This window comes from Oppia nitens, unplaced genomic scaffold (assembly GCF_028296485.1).
Source record: "Oppia nitens isolate AA-2021 unplaced genomic scaffold, nextdenovo-longstitch-racon4-pilon3 scaffold5_pilon_pilon_pilon, whole genome shotgun sequence".
Lineage (NCBI taxonomy): Eukaryota > Metazoa > Arthropoda > Arachnida > Sarcoptiformes > Oppiidae > Oppia > Oppia nitens.
Genome location: NW_026533243.1, coordinates 4,380,652 through 4,394,081, shown reverse-complemented (window position 1 = coordinate 4,394,081; position 13,430 = coordinate 4,380,652). Strand labels below are relative to the sequence as shown.

The window sequence follows — 13,430 nt, the reverse complement described above, 5'->3', positions numbered from 1 at the left end:
ACTTCAATTAAATTAATTAAAAATCAATTTAATTGCAAAACAATTTCGAAATTTTCTGAAATAAATGCAAAAAATGAATGTTTTATTAAATATGAAAACAATTGAATACAAAAAAAAACAAAACAATGAAATATAAACAGAATTTAAATCTTAAAAATAGAAATTTGTGTCAAAAATATCAGTCAATGATTGTCTTCAGAGTCGAAGAAAACCAATTAAGAAGAAAGATTTGGTGTTCAGTAGTGACGGCCAATACTAGTCCTAATCCATTGTCGACACAAGAAAGACCAGTTATGGGGTCAGAGGTCACTTTAGAAGAGAACATCGGCTTATAATGAGACAAGTATTCCAGTCTTTTAAAGGAAGGACAGCAATGGACGTAAACAAAGCCGTCATAAGTGCCGCAAACCACTACCGAAGCGAATAAGAATATAGTGGTCACGCGGTCGCCTCTGTCGATCCAATGATCCAATGGACACAAACGGAAAGTCTTGGAATCCGTTGAAAACAGAATTTGATTGAATTCTAGGAAACAATTCAAACGTCAAATCAATTCAAAAACAAAAAAATTCAAAGAATTACTGTTAATCAAGAAGAAAACGGATTCTCCGAAAGCAAAGACTTTCATGATCTTAGCGGACACCGAGTCGTCGTCGTCGTCGTCGTCGTCCGGATCGCTCAGACAATACTCTTTGTTTTTGTAGATAAAAGATCGTCTYTTTTTGGCGAAACGCAATTCGTGTGCGAACTGAAGTGCATTGATTTGATTCCAACGCCAATTAGTTTTTGTTGAGTTTTTTTCTGACATAAAAGCGATGTTTAGAACGCAATCGCTGTTCGCTATGAGAGAGTCGTCTTCACTCAAACAATTCAACTGAAATCACGAGAAAATTATTCAAAAATTCATTTCAATTCAAAATACCTTTAAATTCGCGAAACAAAAGATTCCATTCCAGAGATGAGTTTCTCCAAAGATATCGCGCAATGATATTGTTGTCACTAATTGAGAGCGCAATGGACTCTCTAACGGCACTTTGCCGTCGTCCGGGACGACGAGTCGGAACAGCGAGATATCAACCGATTGTTGAGTCGAAACCGCAAACAATTCATAGTTTACGCGAATTTTCGCAAATTTGCGATCAGTTAGCGGACAGATCTGGAACTGACATTCCGGACGTTCGGATGTGAGTAAAGAAATTAGAATTCGGTGATCTTTGGCCACAGAAATGATGTGATGATGATTAGCGAAAGACATTTCATTCATTTCAACATTTGTTTCAAACAATTCGTAAATCTCTGTAAAAAAAGTGTCAAAAACTCGTCAAAAGTCAACAACTATTCAAACCTTTGCCACAGATATTGACGAACGCAATGTCAGTGACGGCGTCCGAGTGTTGGGCGACTTTGACGGCAGGAATACCGTTCAGAATGTCGTGAATCAGGACTTTTCCCGATCGATGACCAGTTACCACAAGAGTCCCTGAAATCAGTTTAAAATCATTCCAATTATCAAAAGACACCTTCAAGTGGACTGACCGGTGACTCCGACGGTCGAAATATTGTCGAAACGATTGGCTTTTGATCCAAAAGAATGATTCGATTTATGAAAAGAGTTTTTCTTTGAATCGAGAAATTGGTTTCGAATCCAACGCTTATAAACTTCTTTACACTTCTTGTCATTCAATTCGTCCACTAATTGATTGTCCAATGGATTCAAGTCTTCGAGAATTGAATTTTCGATTTCTTCATAACAACACTTCCGCCAGAAATGTCTTGAAGTTCTTTCGATGTTCTGAACCGCCGAAAGCCATCGTTTGGAAACTCTGGACGACAATGCAAATGAACGGCCCGTACAGTAATGAAGGATCCGTTCAATCAATTCAATCGGCAACACATCCGCAGATGATGTCCACTCACTGTCCATGTCTTCAATGGTCACCAAAAGTACCGAAAGTATCAAAAGTCTGATTAAAGTTCACATCAAAAGTTGAATCATATATTTGCAAACCATTTTGTCGATCGTTTCCATCAAATTCAATGTTATTTGTCTACAAACTCTACACTCAAACTGTATTCAACTATTAATTATAAACATATGTTTACTGTTTGGCATAAATATCGGCGCAAAGGGTTTGTCACAAATGCTTTCAAATTCATTACAAAGTTATTGTATAAATGTAGACGTAATTAATGGACGAGAAATAAAATATGAATTTAATTGAATGGATTCGATTGTGACTCTAGTTTTGTTGACACTTTGTATTGCAATCTATAGAATATGTCTACAAAAGAGTGTTTGAATATGAGTACAATTGGTGTGAAATGATTGAAGACATGAATGAATGTATTGATTATGAATGCGATCCACAAATAAAATATGAAATGTGTTTGTGTTGTGATGTTTGAGAGGGATATGTAGTGAACGGCCTTTTGTGTCAATCAATCAATGAATGAGACGTCAGATCATTGAAGTGATTGAAGTGACCATTGATTACAACAATCAGTGAATCCAAAGAATTCACGACAACTGTTGAAATGCAAAACAAAGTTAAGACAAATCTTTAGCCGAATAATGGAAGACAACAAAATCGGTTTTTCCAATCCATCCATTGATACGAAATCTGTGGTTCAAATGCCACCGAAAACGATGGCGAATGCAATTCAGCGCACATCCAGCGGATCCATGGTTTCGTCGCCGCAAATGATTGCCAACAGTTTGTCTTTTGATTTGATTTGCAATAATAAATAGAATAATAGAATGATTTGATTGACAGAACTAAAGAACGCGAATATCGTGTCTACGATCGGAAAGAACCGAATCGTACCTCACGTTCCCATTTCTAACGAAGGAATGGGTGTTTGTATTCGTTGTGGAAATGTTGGCGTCAAAGACACCTTCTATGGAAAAGGCAAACAATACTGCAGCGCGAGTTGTGTTCGCGGACTTCCTCCACAACCACAACAAACGCCTCTTTTCAAGATCGTCACTCTTCCATCCAATAAACCCAAACTCGTGTCCAAAACTTCTTCGGTGTCTTCGACGCCAATTCACACCGTCTCAACCGGTCCTCAACCTCTTCAGCCGCAAACTCAGACGCAAAAGAAAAGACCTTTTGTTAAATTACAACAATTGTCTTCTTCTTCTTCTTCATCTTTTGCGAAGAAGACAAACAAAACTCAGACCAAAAGTGCGCACAATTGTTCCAATGGTTTCGATTGGACCAACATTTTGCACGATCCGAGTGTGAGGGGCGTTCCCATCAGTTCCTTCCCCCACGCGCCGCTTTGCGAAACTTGGGAATCTTTGGTCACAATTGGACTCAAACTCGAAGTCAAAAACCGCGACTTTTCGACCGCAAAACCCAATCAGGAGTTCCATTGGATCGCAAGTGTCGTCAGAATCGCCGGTAATCTCCTTAATCTCTAATCTCTTAATCCTAATCCGTGTTAATCCTAATCCGTGTTAATCCTAATCCTCGTTAATCCAAGGTTACATGGTGCAATTGCGATACGAGGGATTCGGAAACGATTCGAGTCAAGACTTTTGGATCAATATCTTCACGACTCAAGTCCATCCCGTCGGTTGGTGCGCTTCTCAGGGAAAAGCACTGATTCCCCCCAAAACCATTGAAGACAAAAACTCCGATTGGAAGGGATTTCTCGTCAAAAGACTGACCGGATCGCGCACTCTGCCCGAGAACTTCGGGGATCAAGTCAAAGACAGTCTTAAGACGCGATTCCGGTTCGGAATGCGCTTAGAAGTGGTCGACAAGAACCGCATTTCGGCCGTAAGAGTGGCCTTAATCGACGAAATAGTCGGCGGAAGACTTCATGTGACTTACGAGGGATCGGAAGACGTGGACGAAGGGTTCTGGTGTCACCAGAGATCCAATCTGATTCATCCGGTCGGTTGGGCTCAAGTCGTGGGTCACGAGTTGCGCGCGACTCCCGAATACGCAAAGAGTTCTCTCCAGAAGTCTCTCAGCAAACAATTCGAAGACTCGGACTGCGCCTGGAGTCTCTTCCAGATGCCATTGTCCGCCATTAGTACTGAACTTCGATTCAGAGAAGGTTTGATTCAAAAGTCTTGAAAGTCTTTAATGTCTTGTAATGTCTTAGGAATGAAACTCGAAGCCATAGATCCGTTGAATTTGTCGACAATCTGCGTGGCAACCGTCACCAAGGTTCTGCGCAACAATTATCTAATGATAGGAATCGACGGAATGATGTCTCCCAACGGATCCGATTGGTTCTGCTATCACGCGACCAGTCCTTGCATTTTCCCCGTCGGCTTCTGCGGACTCAACGACATCCAGTTGACTCCACCACGTGGCTATAAAACCGAATTCAATTGGTTTCAATATCTCAAGGAAACCAAGGCTACGGCGGCTCCCGTTCCTCTCTTCAAAAAGGATATTCCAAAACACGGCTTCAAAGAGGGAATGTTTGTCGAAGCCGTCGATCTCATGGAACCGCGTCTTATTTGCGTGGCCACCATCACTAAAGTGGTCGGACGGCTTCTCCGCGTGCATTTTGTGGGTTGGGACGAATCGTACGATCAGTGGTGTGATTGTGAATCTCCGGATCTGTTTCCGATTGGTTGGTGTCAATTAGTGAATTATCCTCTGGAATCACCAAAAGAAGACGATTTAACGGGAATTCAAAACATGACTCCAAACGAGTCAAACAAAAGACGAAGAAATCTCTGCAGAAATCGAAATCAAAAACGTATGAAATATTCAAACATTTTCTCTCTTTTTAATCATTGATTTGTAGGCAAAAAGCGTTTATCGCCTTCTATTGCCGGAAATGACTTTAAATTCGAAGAACCCGAAGACATCAACACTTCATTTGCATCCGAATCGTGGATTCACAACCAAGACGACACCATTTCCTCATCTTCTTCATTGTCTGTTTCGTCCAACAGTGCGGTTATTATWAARCCGTCGCCAATCATAAAGACGTCATCCGATGCATCTGATTTGGGATCAGATCCGCGAGTTTGGACAATTCAAGAAGTGGTTCAGTTTCTCAGACAAAACGATTGTTCTTCTTATTGCGATTCTTTTCTCTTGAATGTAATTCACATTTAATTTATTCTTCAATTAATTGACATTTAATTCGGTTTTTTTGCAGAAAATCGACGGAAAAAAGTTTTTGTCTCTAAATCGGGAGGAAATCCTTGAACTGACTCTCATGAAAGTCGGACCTTCACTCAAGATTCACGCTTTAATTCAATCACTCATTAATAAGAAATACTAAATGAAAAAGTGTTCAAAAGTTCAAAAGTATTTGTTTTAAAATACAATTTGTTTTCAAGTTTTGCCGACATTTGACTCACATTTTAATTAAACTTTTAGTTAAAAACAAATGTAATATTAATTATATATTTATACGAAATTAGTTATCAAATGATATGTTTATTCTCACAAATAAAAGACCATTAATTGACTCGTATTTCAATCGAGTATTTCTTTCAACATTTTATCAAATATTTTCTCTAAATTAAACTCAATTTCATTAATGTATACAAAGTTTACAATTTCAACGACTAATACAACAAAAGCAATGATTTGTCCGACAATTAAAAGATAAAAGAAACTTTGCATTTGATCCGAACTCAACGGTTTGTTTTCCTTCTTGTCTTCCATTTCCGGCCTTTTTCTCATTTTTGCCTCAAATCTGCTCTCTTTTAACATCCAGTGATCGAAAAATCCACTTTCTTTTAGAGAAGTTATTCTAAAACAATTGAATAAAACAATTAAATCCAGTTTTAAGACAAGAAATGTTTACATTTTGTTGAATTCCTTAATAAATGGGAAATCGTTTCGAAAAGCAATGGAAAGGAAATCGAGAAAAAAAGTTGATTCTTCGGTCAAATGCGAGACGTGGAACAACTGCTCTCCATAGACAAGACCAATGAATCTGAGATTTTCTTTGGTTGTAATAAAAGCCACCGATTCTTGAGATTCAATGACTGTTTGAATGAGTTTTTCGTCGTTTAGAATAACTTCAATATATTCTGCAATTTCTTTGTAAAGACTGAACTCTGAGTTCTATTTAATGGAAAACTAAATTAAAAAACAATAATTCAATTGATTTTACTTTAAATGATTGCAAAGCATCGGAACTTCGTTCGGTTTGAACACGAATTTTACGCGATTTTAAAGCGACCGCCAATTCTTCGATGGTTTCTATTGTCTGTTCTTTAAGAGGAATCGCCATTAATGAGTAAAGACATTGACTATAACTCGAAGTCAAGACGAAAGACGAAAGAATCCAAAAGAAAAACACATTTCTTAGAGACAAAAATGGCGGCAAATAGTGAATCATTGGTTGTTTGAAAAGAGTGGAAATACAGTTCCAACTCAAATGAATTTTTCTCATTTCCGGCTTTTCTCGACTCAAAAGTCTTATGAAAAGCAAAATCAGGAAAAGAGATCCCAAAATAGAGATCCAAATCCAAGCGTCGAAAACATTGAACACGAGTTCAAAGTTGGTCTTTGTTTTGGGCAAAGAAGTCATGAAAGTCATTGAAGTGACAGAAAATGGATACGAAAAGTTGACCACTTGTGTCCTCTCAGACGACATCGAGACCTCAGACATCCCGAGATCCGCTCTCTGAAACACCAATCAATCAATCGTTGATTTCATTTTTGGACTTACTTTGGACTGCAATTCGCCGATAATGCCGTTCCACGACTGGTTGTCCGTCAACTGAGTTCCCCATTCGTTGTTACAATTGATTGCAGTGTAAGTGAAGTTCAAATGTTTGCTAAAAGTTGTCAACAAATTGAATTCAGTTCCGCCCGTTATTTGCCATTTATCGGAGTCCAACTCAATGGACATATAGGGCGGGTTCTGCTGCAAGAAACACGAATTACTTGAATCCCAAGTCATTAGTCAGAAGATTACTTGATTTACGGCCACAAAGACATTGGATCCGTTCAAATTCAAAGACATATTCCAATCGTTTGTWCAGAAAATCGTTTCAAACATTCGTTGAATTCTCTGAAAAAACGCTGATTTCATACACTTTTTCCAAATATTCGATATTTTAATTGATTATTAATGTTTGAAAAAATGCAAAAATAACAGAATTTCATATAAAAACACTTTTTTTCATAAATGTATTGATTTCTAAATTTTCTCTATTTTAAGCGTTTTTAAGATTCCATTAAAATATAATCAATTAATTGTTCGCTAAAAAGCTCGTGAAAAAAATCATAATATTTTAACAACTAGTTTAGCCCGCGTAACATGTATTCTAATTTTAAAATATCTTTTTTATATTTATGTAAAATATTTAAAATTTATTTCAATTTGTTTGCAATTCAATCCAAGATTTATCAACAAAATGCATTTTAATCGCTATTCATATACAATAGTCAATTGAAAGTCTGGTTATAAATGATTAGTTTTACTGAAGGATATCTAATTTCTTCAGAAAAACGTYTGTATAAAAGTTCAGTTAAATATGTTTTATTTTTTGCTATAATGTAGTTATAATATATGTAAAATTCAGTTTAGGTTAAAAACATCTATAAAAAACTTTAATAAACAGAACTATTATCTTAAAGTGTTATCTTGATTAGAGAGAGTTTTGTATTTTATTTGCGAAAACTTTTCTTAAAATTTCAAACATTTCTAACTCAAGGAATAGCAGTTTAAAAGTGAAAKAAAGTTATTTTTGAGATATTTTTGACTGAATTTAAAATAAAATTTCAATAAAATTCTCATAAATTAACAGAAATTTGTGACAAAAAGAAAATATTTTATTTCAAATTTACTTTTAATCGAAATTCTCATAAATTAAGAGAAATTTCAAAAAAATTAAATAAAAATAAGAAACGTTTCATCTTTTWAGGAAAATGTTATCAATTTTTGCCAACGCGTCCATCAGATTCATAAGCATAGAGTCGTATTGATGGGGAACGGGAGGATCAGGTTTATGTGAAGCACAGGTTTGCCAGTTCTCCTGATAGATGAGACAAAAGTAGTGAAGACCTCCAGAAAAGTATGAATTCATCATTTGTGAGACAAACTCTTTGAGTTCTATTGAATCAATTGTGTCCAACGTTTGGTGTTTGAAACGCCAATAAGCGCTGTTGGAAAACAACTAAAAGTATTATTATTATTGGATTAATACTCAAGACTTGCCAACAAATCTTTCCGACTCTTGTAATACCGAAATGCGATTTCTTTATCGCAACCAAAGTGTCTATAAATCGGAATCTAATTGTCATTAATGTGGGATTCATTGGAACCAATAATTGCGTAAATTTGAGGAAATCTTCTTTGGATTTATTGTCAGCGCAAAAGTCGTTGTTTTTGGTTTTGATTTTGTGAATCATAAGAATGACTATAAATCTCAATCTGTAATGAAATGTGTATTTCCTTGTTATCCAAGTTTTCAATTCCTCCAAAAAGTTGTTTCTTTCGCTAAACAAAACAATTAGTTTATCAGAAATTATTATTTTTGGTATAAATGCCTGCAAAAGAAGTCCATTTTAGTATTAGAATCAATGAGTTTATCGGTTCCAATGGAGAACAGGTAGTTCATGTCCTCATCAACCAATCGGGTCTCTCTTTCGGTCGGTTCTATAATTGCAAACGATTTCATACTTTTGATTAAATTGTTTTGAATTTTCGTCAAAACAACTGCCGGTCCGTCGAAAATGTCTTCAATTTTTTCCGTATAATTAAACAGTTTTTCTCTCAAAGTGTCGAATATTTGATTTGAATTTTCTTCAATGAAATAACAATTATTAAAATATTATGATTTCAGACAAAGAATTACCGAAAAAAACCACAAATAAAACAATTTTAAGCATTATTTTCATGTTTAACGCATTAATCAAATCCGAAAACCAGATGTTATTAAAACTGTTATTAAAAACAAATGAAAGACATTTCAAAATATTATGTTTTTATTAAACTATAAAATCTTTAAAATTAGAAAATATTTATTCTTTTGACAAATAATACACAAAACTATAGATAATATCAAAACTAAATATAAAATAAGTTATAAAACAACAAAAGAAAACAAAATTATTCCAAAAAAGACAAAATTTATGTCAATTTGAATGAAATCTTTGGGAAAACAAAAATTTCTTTAAATTTTAAAACAAATTTAAAACAAATTAAAAGAGATATTGTTGTCAAACAATTTGAAACATTGATTGCTTTTTATCACAAAAAACATGTTTAGAGCTCAGGGAGGAGGACAGGGAGGACAGGGAGGGTCAGGAGGTGGTGGACGTGGAAATCCGATTGAACCTCGAAAAGGAGTTATGAATCGAACGATGAATTATATTCGGAAACGATTGAGTCGTTTGAGAGGCAAAAGAGAGAACGAGTCTGCGGCCGAACCGCCGGACAGTTTTGTTCCGATTCCGGTCATTGATATCGATTATTTGAATTATATTGCAAAAAGAACCGGAAGATTGGATTTGTACGAAGGATATCCTCCACAACCGAAGGGAACGCACAAACATTATGATCCGAAATACGACTTCGGAGGACAGGGTTTCGGAGAGAAAGGCTATCGACTGCGCAACAGCGAAGCCTGGTTACCGCATTTGGATGGACAAAGAGGTGTTTATGGCTTTTATAAAGGAAGACCTATTCATGGCGTCTCTGAATGGGAACAGTATTTTCAAGATTATCGAAATCTCGGACCGCAATTCAAGGCTCCGATTCCAAGAGGACAACCCTTGCCTCCAAACGAAAAGGCTTTTACCGACGCTCACGGAATCACTTTTCTGGGAAAGTTAGGCGAAGGAGGATTCGGAACCGTTTGGAGAGTTCGRTGCAATGAGTTGTTGTCCAACAATTCGAACCGAATCAGGGATTACACGAATCCAGACGTCGAACTGGCCGTTAAGATCCTGTCGTTGTCTAAATTCACTTCTCATGGAAGACCAGTTGCCGAAGCGGTCAGAAAACTGAAGGAAGAGTTCGAACTGCACAACAGTCTGAAACACGAGAACATAGTGTTATGCGAAGAGATGTTCGGAGTTCACGATCCGCAAACAGGCTTTCCTTACATCCGATTTCTGCATTTCATGGAACTCTGTTCCGGAACTCTCTTGCATTGGATTTGTTGTCAGAGAAGCAAAAAACTCAACGAAAGTCTCGCCAAAGACTGGATGCGAGGAATCAGTTGTGGACTCAAGTATTTGCACGACAAAAACGTCGTTCACTTCGACATCAAAGTCCAGAACATTCTGTACAAAGAGATCCCGAATCCCGACCCCAACTTCCCGCCTTCACTCAACTGGAAACTCTCGGATTACGGTTTGGCAAAGGTTTATCCAATAGTCCAACACAGCATTCATGAATCGCATCCGAGAGGAACGCCTTCATATATGGCACCGGAAATGAGTTTCGGAGCTCCTTTTCAACCGAAACCCACAGATATCTATTCTCTGGGATTAGCTTTATGTGAGTCTTTGGGAGGACCTAATTGTCATAAAACTATGGCTGATCTTATACTTCATCCCCACAGATACGGACCGTTCATCAATAAATATCGATTGAGTGACGAAATCAAAGATCTCATCTCTCGAATGGTCTCTCCTTTGGCTTTAGACAGACTCACTATTCAACAGATTCTCGATCACAACTGGTTTCAAACACCSTAACCAAAGGTCAGTCAAATCTAACAAAAACTCATTTCTAATGTTTTTTACGTCTATTTTGATTGAAATAAATTAAACAAAAAGCATCGCTTGTTGTCAAAGAATTTTTGTCGTTCTTTACATTTTGCTATTAATTCATCTTTTATTCAAAACAGGAAATTAAAAAAATTCATTTTAAGAAAATATTATTTAAAAATAACGATTTCCGACACCTTTTGGCGATTTATTTATTAGTTATACATTTGTTTTGCATTTTAATCACAATTTTTTGATCGCTTATCAGTTGACAAACATTTCTTTAATTATTTTATTTACAAAATATATAATTATTTCAATGAAATTTAGTATTTATTGGCATTGAATTCAAATAAAGTTTAAATTTTTAGAAATAAACTSAAAAAATGATTGAAATATTCATTATTATTATTAATTTCTTTCTAAGTGTAAAAACTACTCATAAAATAGATTATAAATGCTTTGAATAAATGATAAAATAATTAAGACATAAGTAGTGAAAGGATTTGTTATTTTGTGACAAATCCTTATTTTTCTGTTGAAATTAACAGAAATTGTTTAAAAACGGAATAAATTGTATATTAATTGCAATTAACTTTGAATTGAAATAAAAACAAAATAATATTTTACTTAAAAACTAATTTGATTTAAATATTAAATGATTTTAATTAATAAATAAATTTAAGAAAACAAATCTATTTTAAATTCTTTGTTCATAAATGCTTTAATTTAGGAATTTATAGACTTTTGATAATAAATATAACAATATATTGAGTTTAAAGTACTTTTAAATTAATGAAAATTAATAATTTTTATGCTATTTATGATATAATATCATAAAATACCTTACATTACATATACTGTATGTCATCTTTAATACTATTTAATTATGTAAAGGAAAGGTAGTCTACTTTATCATAAATATAAATCTAAGTCAAGGATTTTATACACAAATAGATATTCACTTAATATAAAAAGCTGTAAAAATAGGTTTAATTTTATTCATTAAATTTTTTCAAATTATTGATTGATTTGTAGTGTATTGATTAATAATTTTTTATACATTAATTAAATAGTTGAAAATAGTTATTTAAACTGTATTAAATAGTTGTATATAATTGATAGTTATTGAAATAGTTATTTATTATCTTATAAATATTTCAACAGATATATAATTCACTTGTTTTCAGCATGTTAAAAAAGTAAGATGAGTTGATAACAGTTTACAGATTTTATAATTTATATAACTATTACTTTTTGTTTTTACATATATTTGTGCAATATTTTACAAATTAATGCTTATATTTTTCAAAATCAATGAAATAATTATTTATAAGTTTTTATAGTTTCTAATAGTTATTTATTTATAATAAAATTTCGGAAATAGCGTTGGTCAACTTCGGTCAAATTATAAGCGTCATAATTTTTTTATTGGATTATTGATTTGTGATGTAAAATAAAAACTAATAAATTGAATACTTGTGTCCTAAAAGTACTCATATATTAAGTACAGTTAGTATCTGTAGTCCTAATTCATAGCGCTTAGGATTGAGACCTGTTTTGCGACTTTAAACCAATTTATTAATTATTTATATTATTTTACAATTATTTATATATATATTGAGAATAATGACGATTAATATATGAATTAACGATAATTTTTATTTTATCTAATTTTCAATATTTTTCAAGACGTGTTATAATTGTGTATAACTTTTGGACATTTTCTAAGAAAAGAAGTTTCTAACGAATGAATTAATAGTTTTAATGATTTGAACAAATATTTCAATAATAGTTTGTTTAGATATTAGTATTGTTTTATGTTTTGTCAAATTATTGTTAATTCAATGAATTAATWAATATATAGTAATAATTATGAAAATATTGGAAACGTTTTTGACATGAATTTATTTTCTAATTCATATAAATATTGAATTATTTAATAAAATCATTAAAATATATGATATTTACGTGATTTCTTAATTGTAAACGTGTTTGTAATCAATAAAACTATTTAATCATATTTTTATCATTAAAAATAAGACTCATTTATCTTAAATTTATTTAAAGATTATTTATAATAATAGTATTAATATTTATTTTTAAGTATCAATTATGAAGCACTTAAAGACATTAAATTTTGTTAATCATTAAAAACTAAATCAATTCATTAGTATTTAATAATTAGTGAAATTTCATGTTTAATAAGAATTTAAAATATTATAATTAAATATTTGAATTGATTTTCAATGACAATAGTGTTACTGATGTTAATCACAATTATWTATTAATACTAATTGTTTAAATAAATGTCTGATTAGACGACAAATACAGACATTGTATGCAAATTAAGCTGAAAACACAAATCCATAAAACAATTCAACGATTTGTCAAATAATTATACGTTTTGTTAATAATAGATAAATAACATTATAATCGATAAAAATTAAGTTATCGTAAAATTTAATTCAAAATACAATGCTTTGATCCTAACAATGGCTTATAGACTAACAATATATACAATTCAAACAAGTTATTAAAGGTCAAAGTTCAATTATGACCTCACAATTAAAATGCAAAAAACATTATACAATTGCAGTATTTATTGATTTATAATTGTATTTATTGTATGAAACTTTCAATAATTTTCATACTTTTGGTATTTGTTTACTAAAAAATGTGTTAAATTGCAAAAGTATTGGACATTCGGTATATTGTATTGTATTTACTAATTATTTGTTTAGTCATTGAATTTATAAAAATAGTAGA

At 33.1% G+C, this 13,430-nt stretch overlaps 5 protein-coding genes across 5 annotated transcripts; 2 read left to right on the top strand and 3 right to left on the bottom strand.

Annotated features, from left to right (window-relative positions):
• Positions 1-171: 171 nt before the first annotated feature.
• LOC128961432 (uncharacterized) lies at positions 172-2,091 on the bottom strand. The gene is made up of 6 exons (XM_054307672.1): positions 2,009-2,091; positions 1,537-1,926; positions 1,346-1,480; positions 923-1,296; positions 583-874; positions 172-525 (listed from the first exon to the last, which is right to left on the bottom strand). The coding sequence occupies exons 2-6, from the start codon at positions 1,922-1,924 to the stop codon at positions 179-181; spliced, it is 1,536 nt and encodes a 511-aa protein (XP_054163647.1). The 5' UTR covers positions 1,925-1,926; positions 2,009-2,091; the 3' UTR covers positions 172-178.
• A 235-nt stretch (positions 2,092-2,326) lies between these two features.
• LOC128961423 (MBT domain-containing protein 1-like) lies at positions 2,327-5,329 on the top strand. Its single transcript, XM_054307658.1, has 6 exons — positions 2,327-2,714; positions 2,775-3,407; positions 3,490-4,071; positions 4,120-4,728; positions 4,777-5,078; positions 5,137-5,329. Exons 1-6 carry the CDS (start codon positions 2,573-2,575, stop codon positions 5,260-5,262), a joined length of 2,394 nt encoding a protein of 797 aa, XP_054163633.1. The 5' UTR covers positions 2,327-2,572; the 3' UTR covers positions 5,263-5,329.
• A 622-nt stretch (positions 5,330-5,951) lies between these two features.
• On the bottom strand, positions 5,952-6,931 carry LOC128961534 (ionotropic receptor 25a-like; the record flags this gene model as incomplete). Its single annotated transcript, XM_054307783.1, has 3 exons — positions 6,667-6,931; positions 6,106-6,621; positions 5,952-6,056 (listed from the first exon to the last, which is right to left on the bottom strand). Coding segments are annotated over exons 1-3 (855 nt in total), but the record flags the coding sequence as incomplete, so codon positions are not given.
• Positions 6,932-7,855: 924 nt separating this feature from the next.
• LOC128961533 (uncharacterized) lies at positions 7,856-8,888 on the bottom strand. The gene is made up of 4 exons (XM_054307782.1): positions 8,801-8,888; positions 8,493-8,748; positions 8,161-8,442; positions 7,856-8,105 (listed from the first exon to the last, which is right to left on the bottom strand). Exons 1-4 carry the CDS (start codon positions 8,841-8,843, stop codon positions 7,856-7,858), a joined length of 831 nt encoding a protein of 276 aa, XP_054163757.1. The 5' UTR covers positions 8,844-8,888.
• Positions 8,889-9,135: 247 nt separating this feature from the next.
• On the top strand, positions 9,136-10,736 carry LOC128961434 (testis-specific serine/threonine-protein kinase 1-like). Its single transcript, XM_054307674.1, has one exon. The coding sequence runs from the start codon at positions 9,207-9,209 to the stop codon at positions 10,647-10,649; it is 1,443 nt and encodes a 480-aa protein (XP_054163649.1). The 5' UTR covers positions 9,136-9,206; the 3' UTR covers positions 10,650-10,736.
• Positions 10,737-13,430: the final 2,694 nt, after the last annotated feature.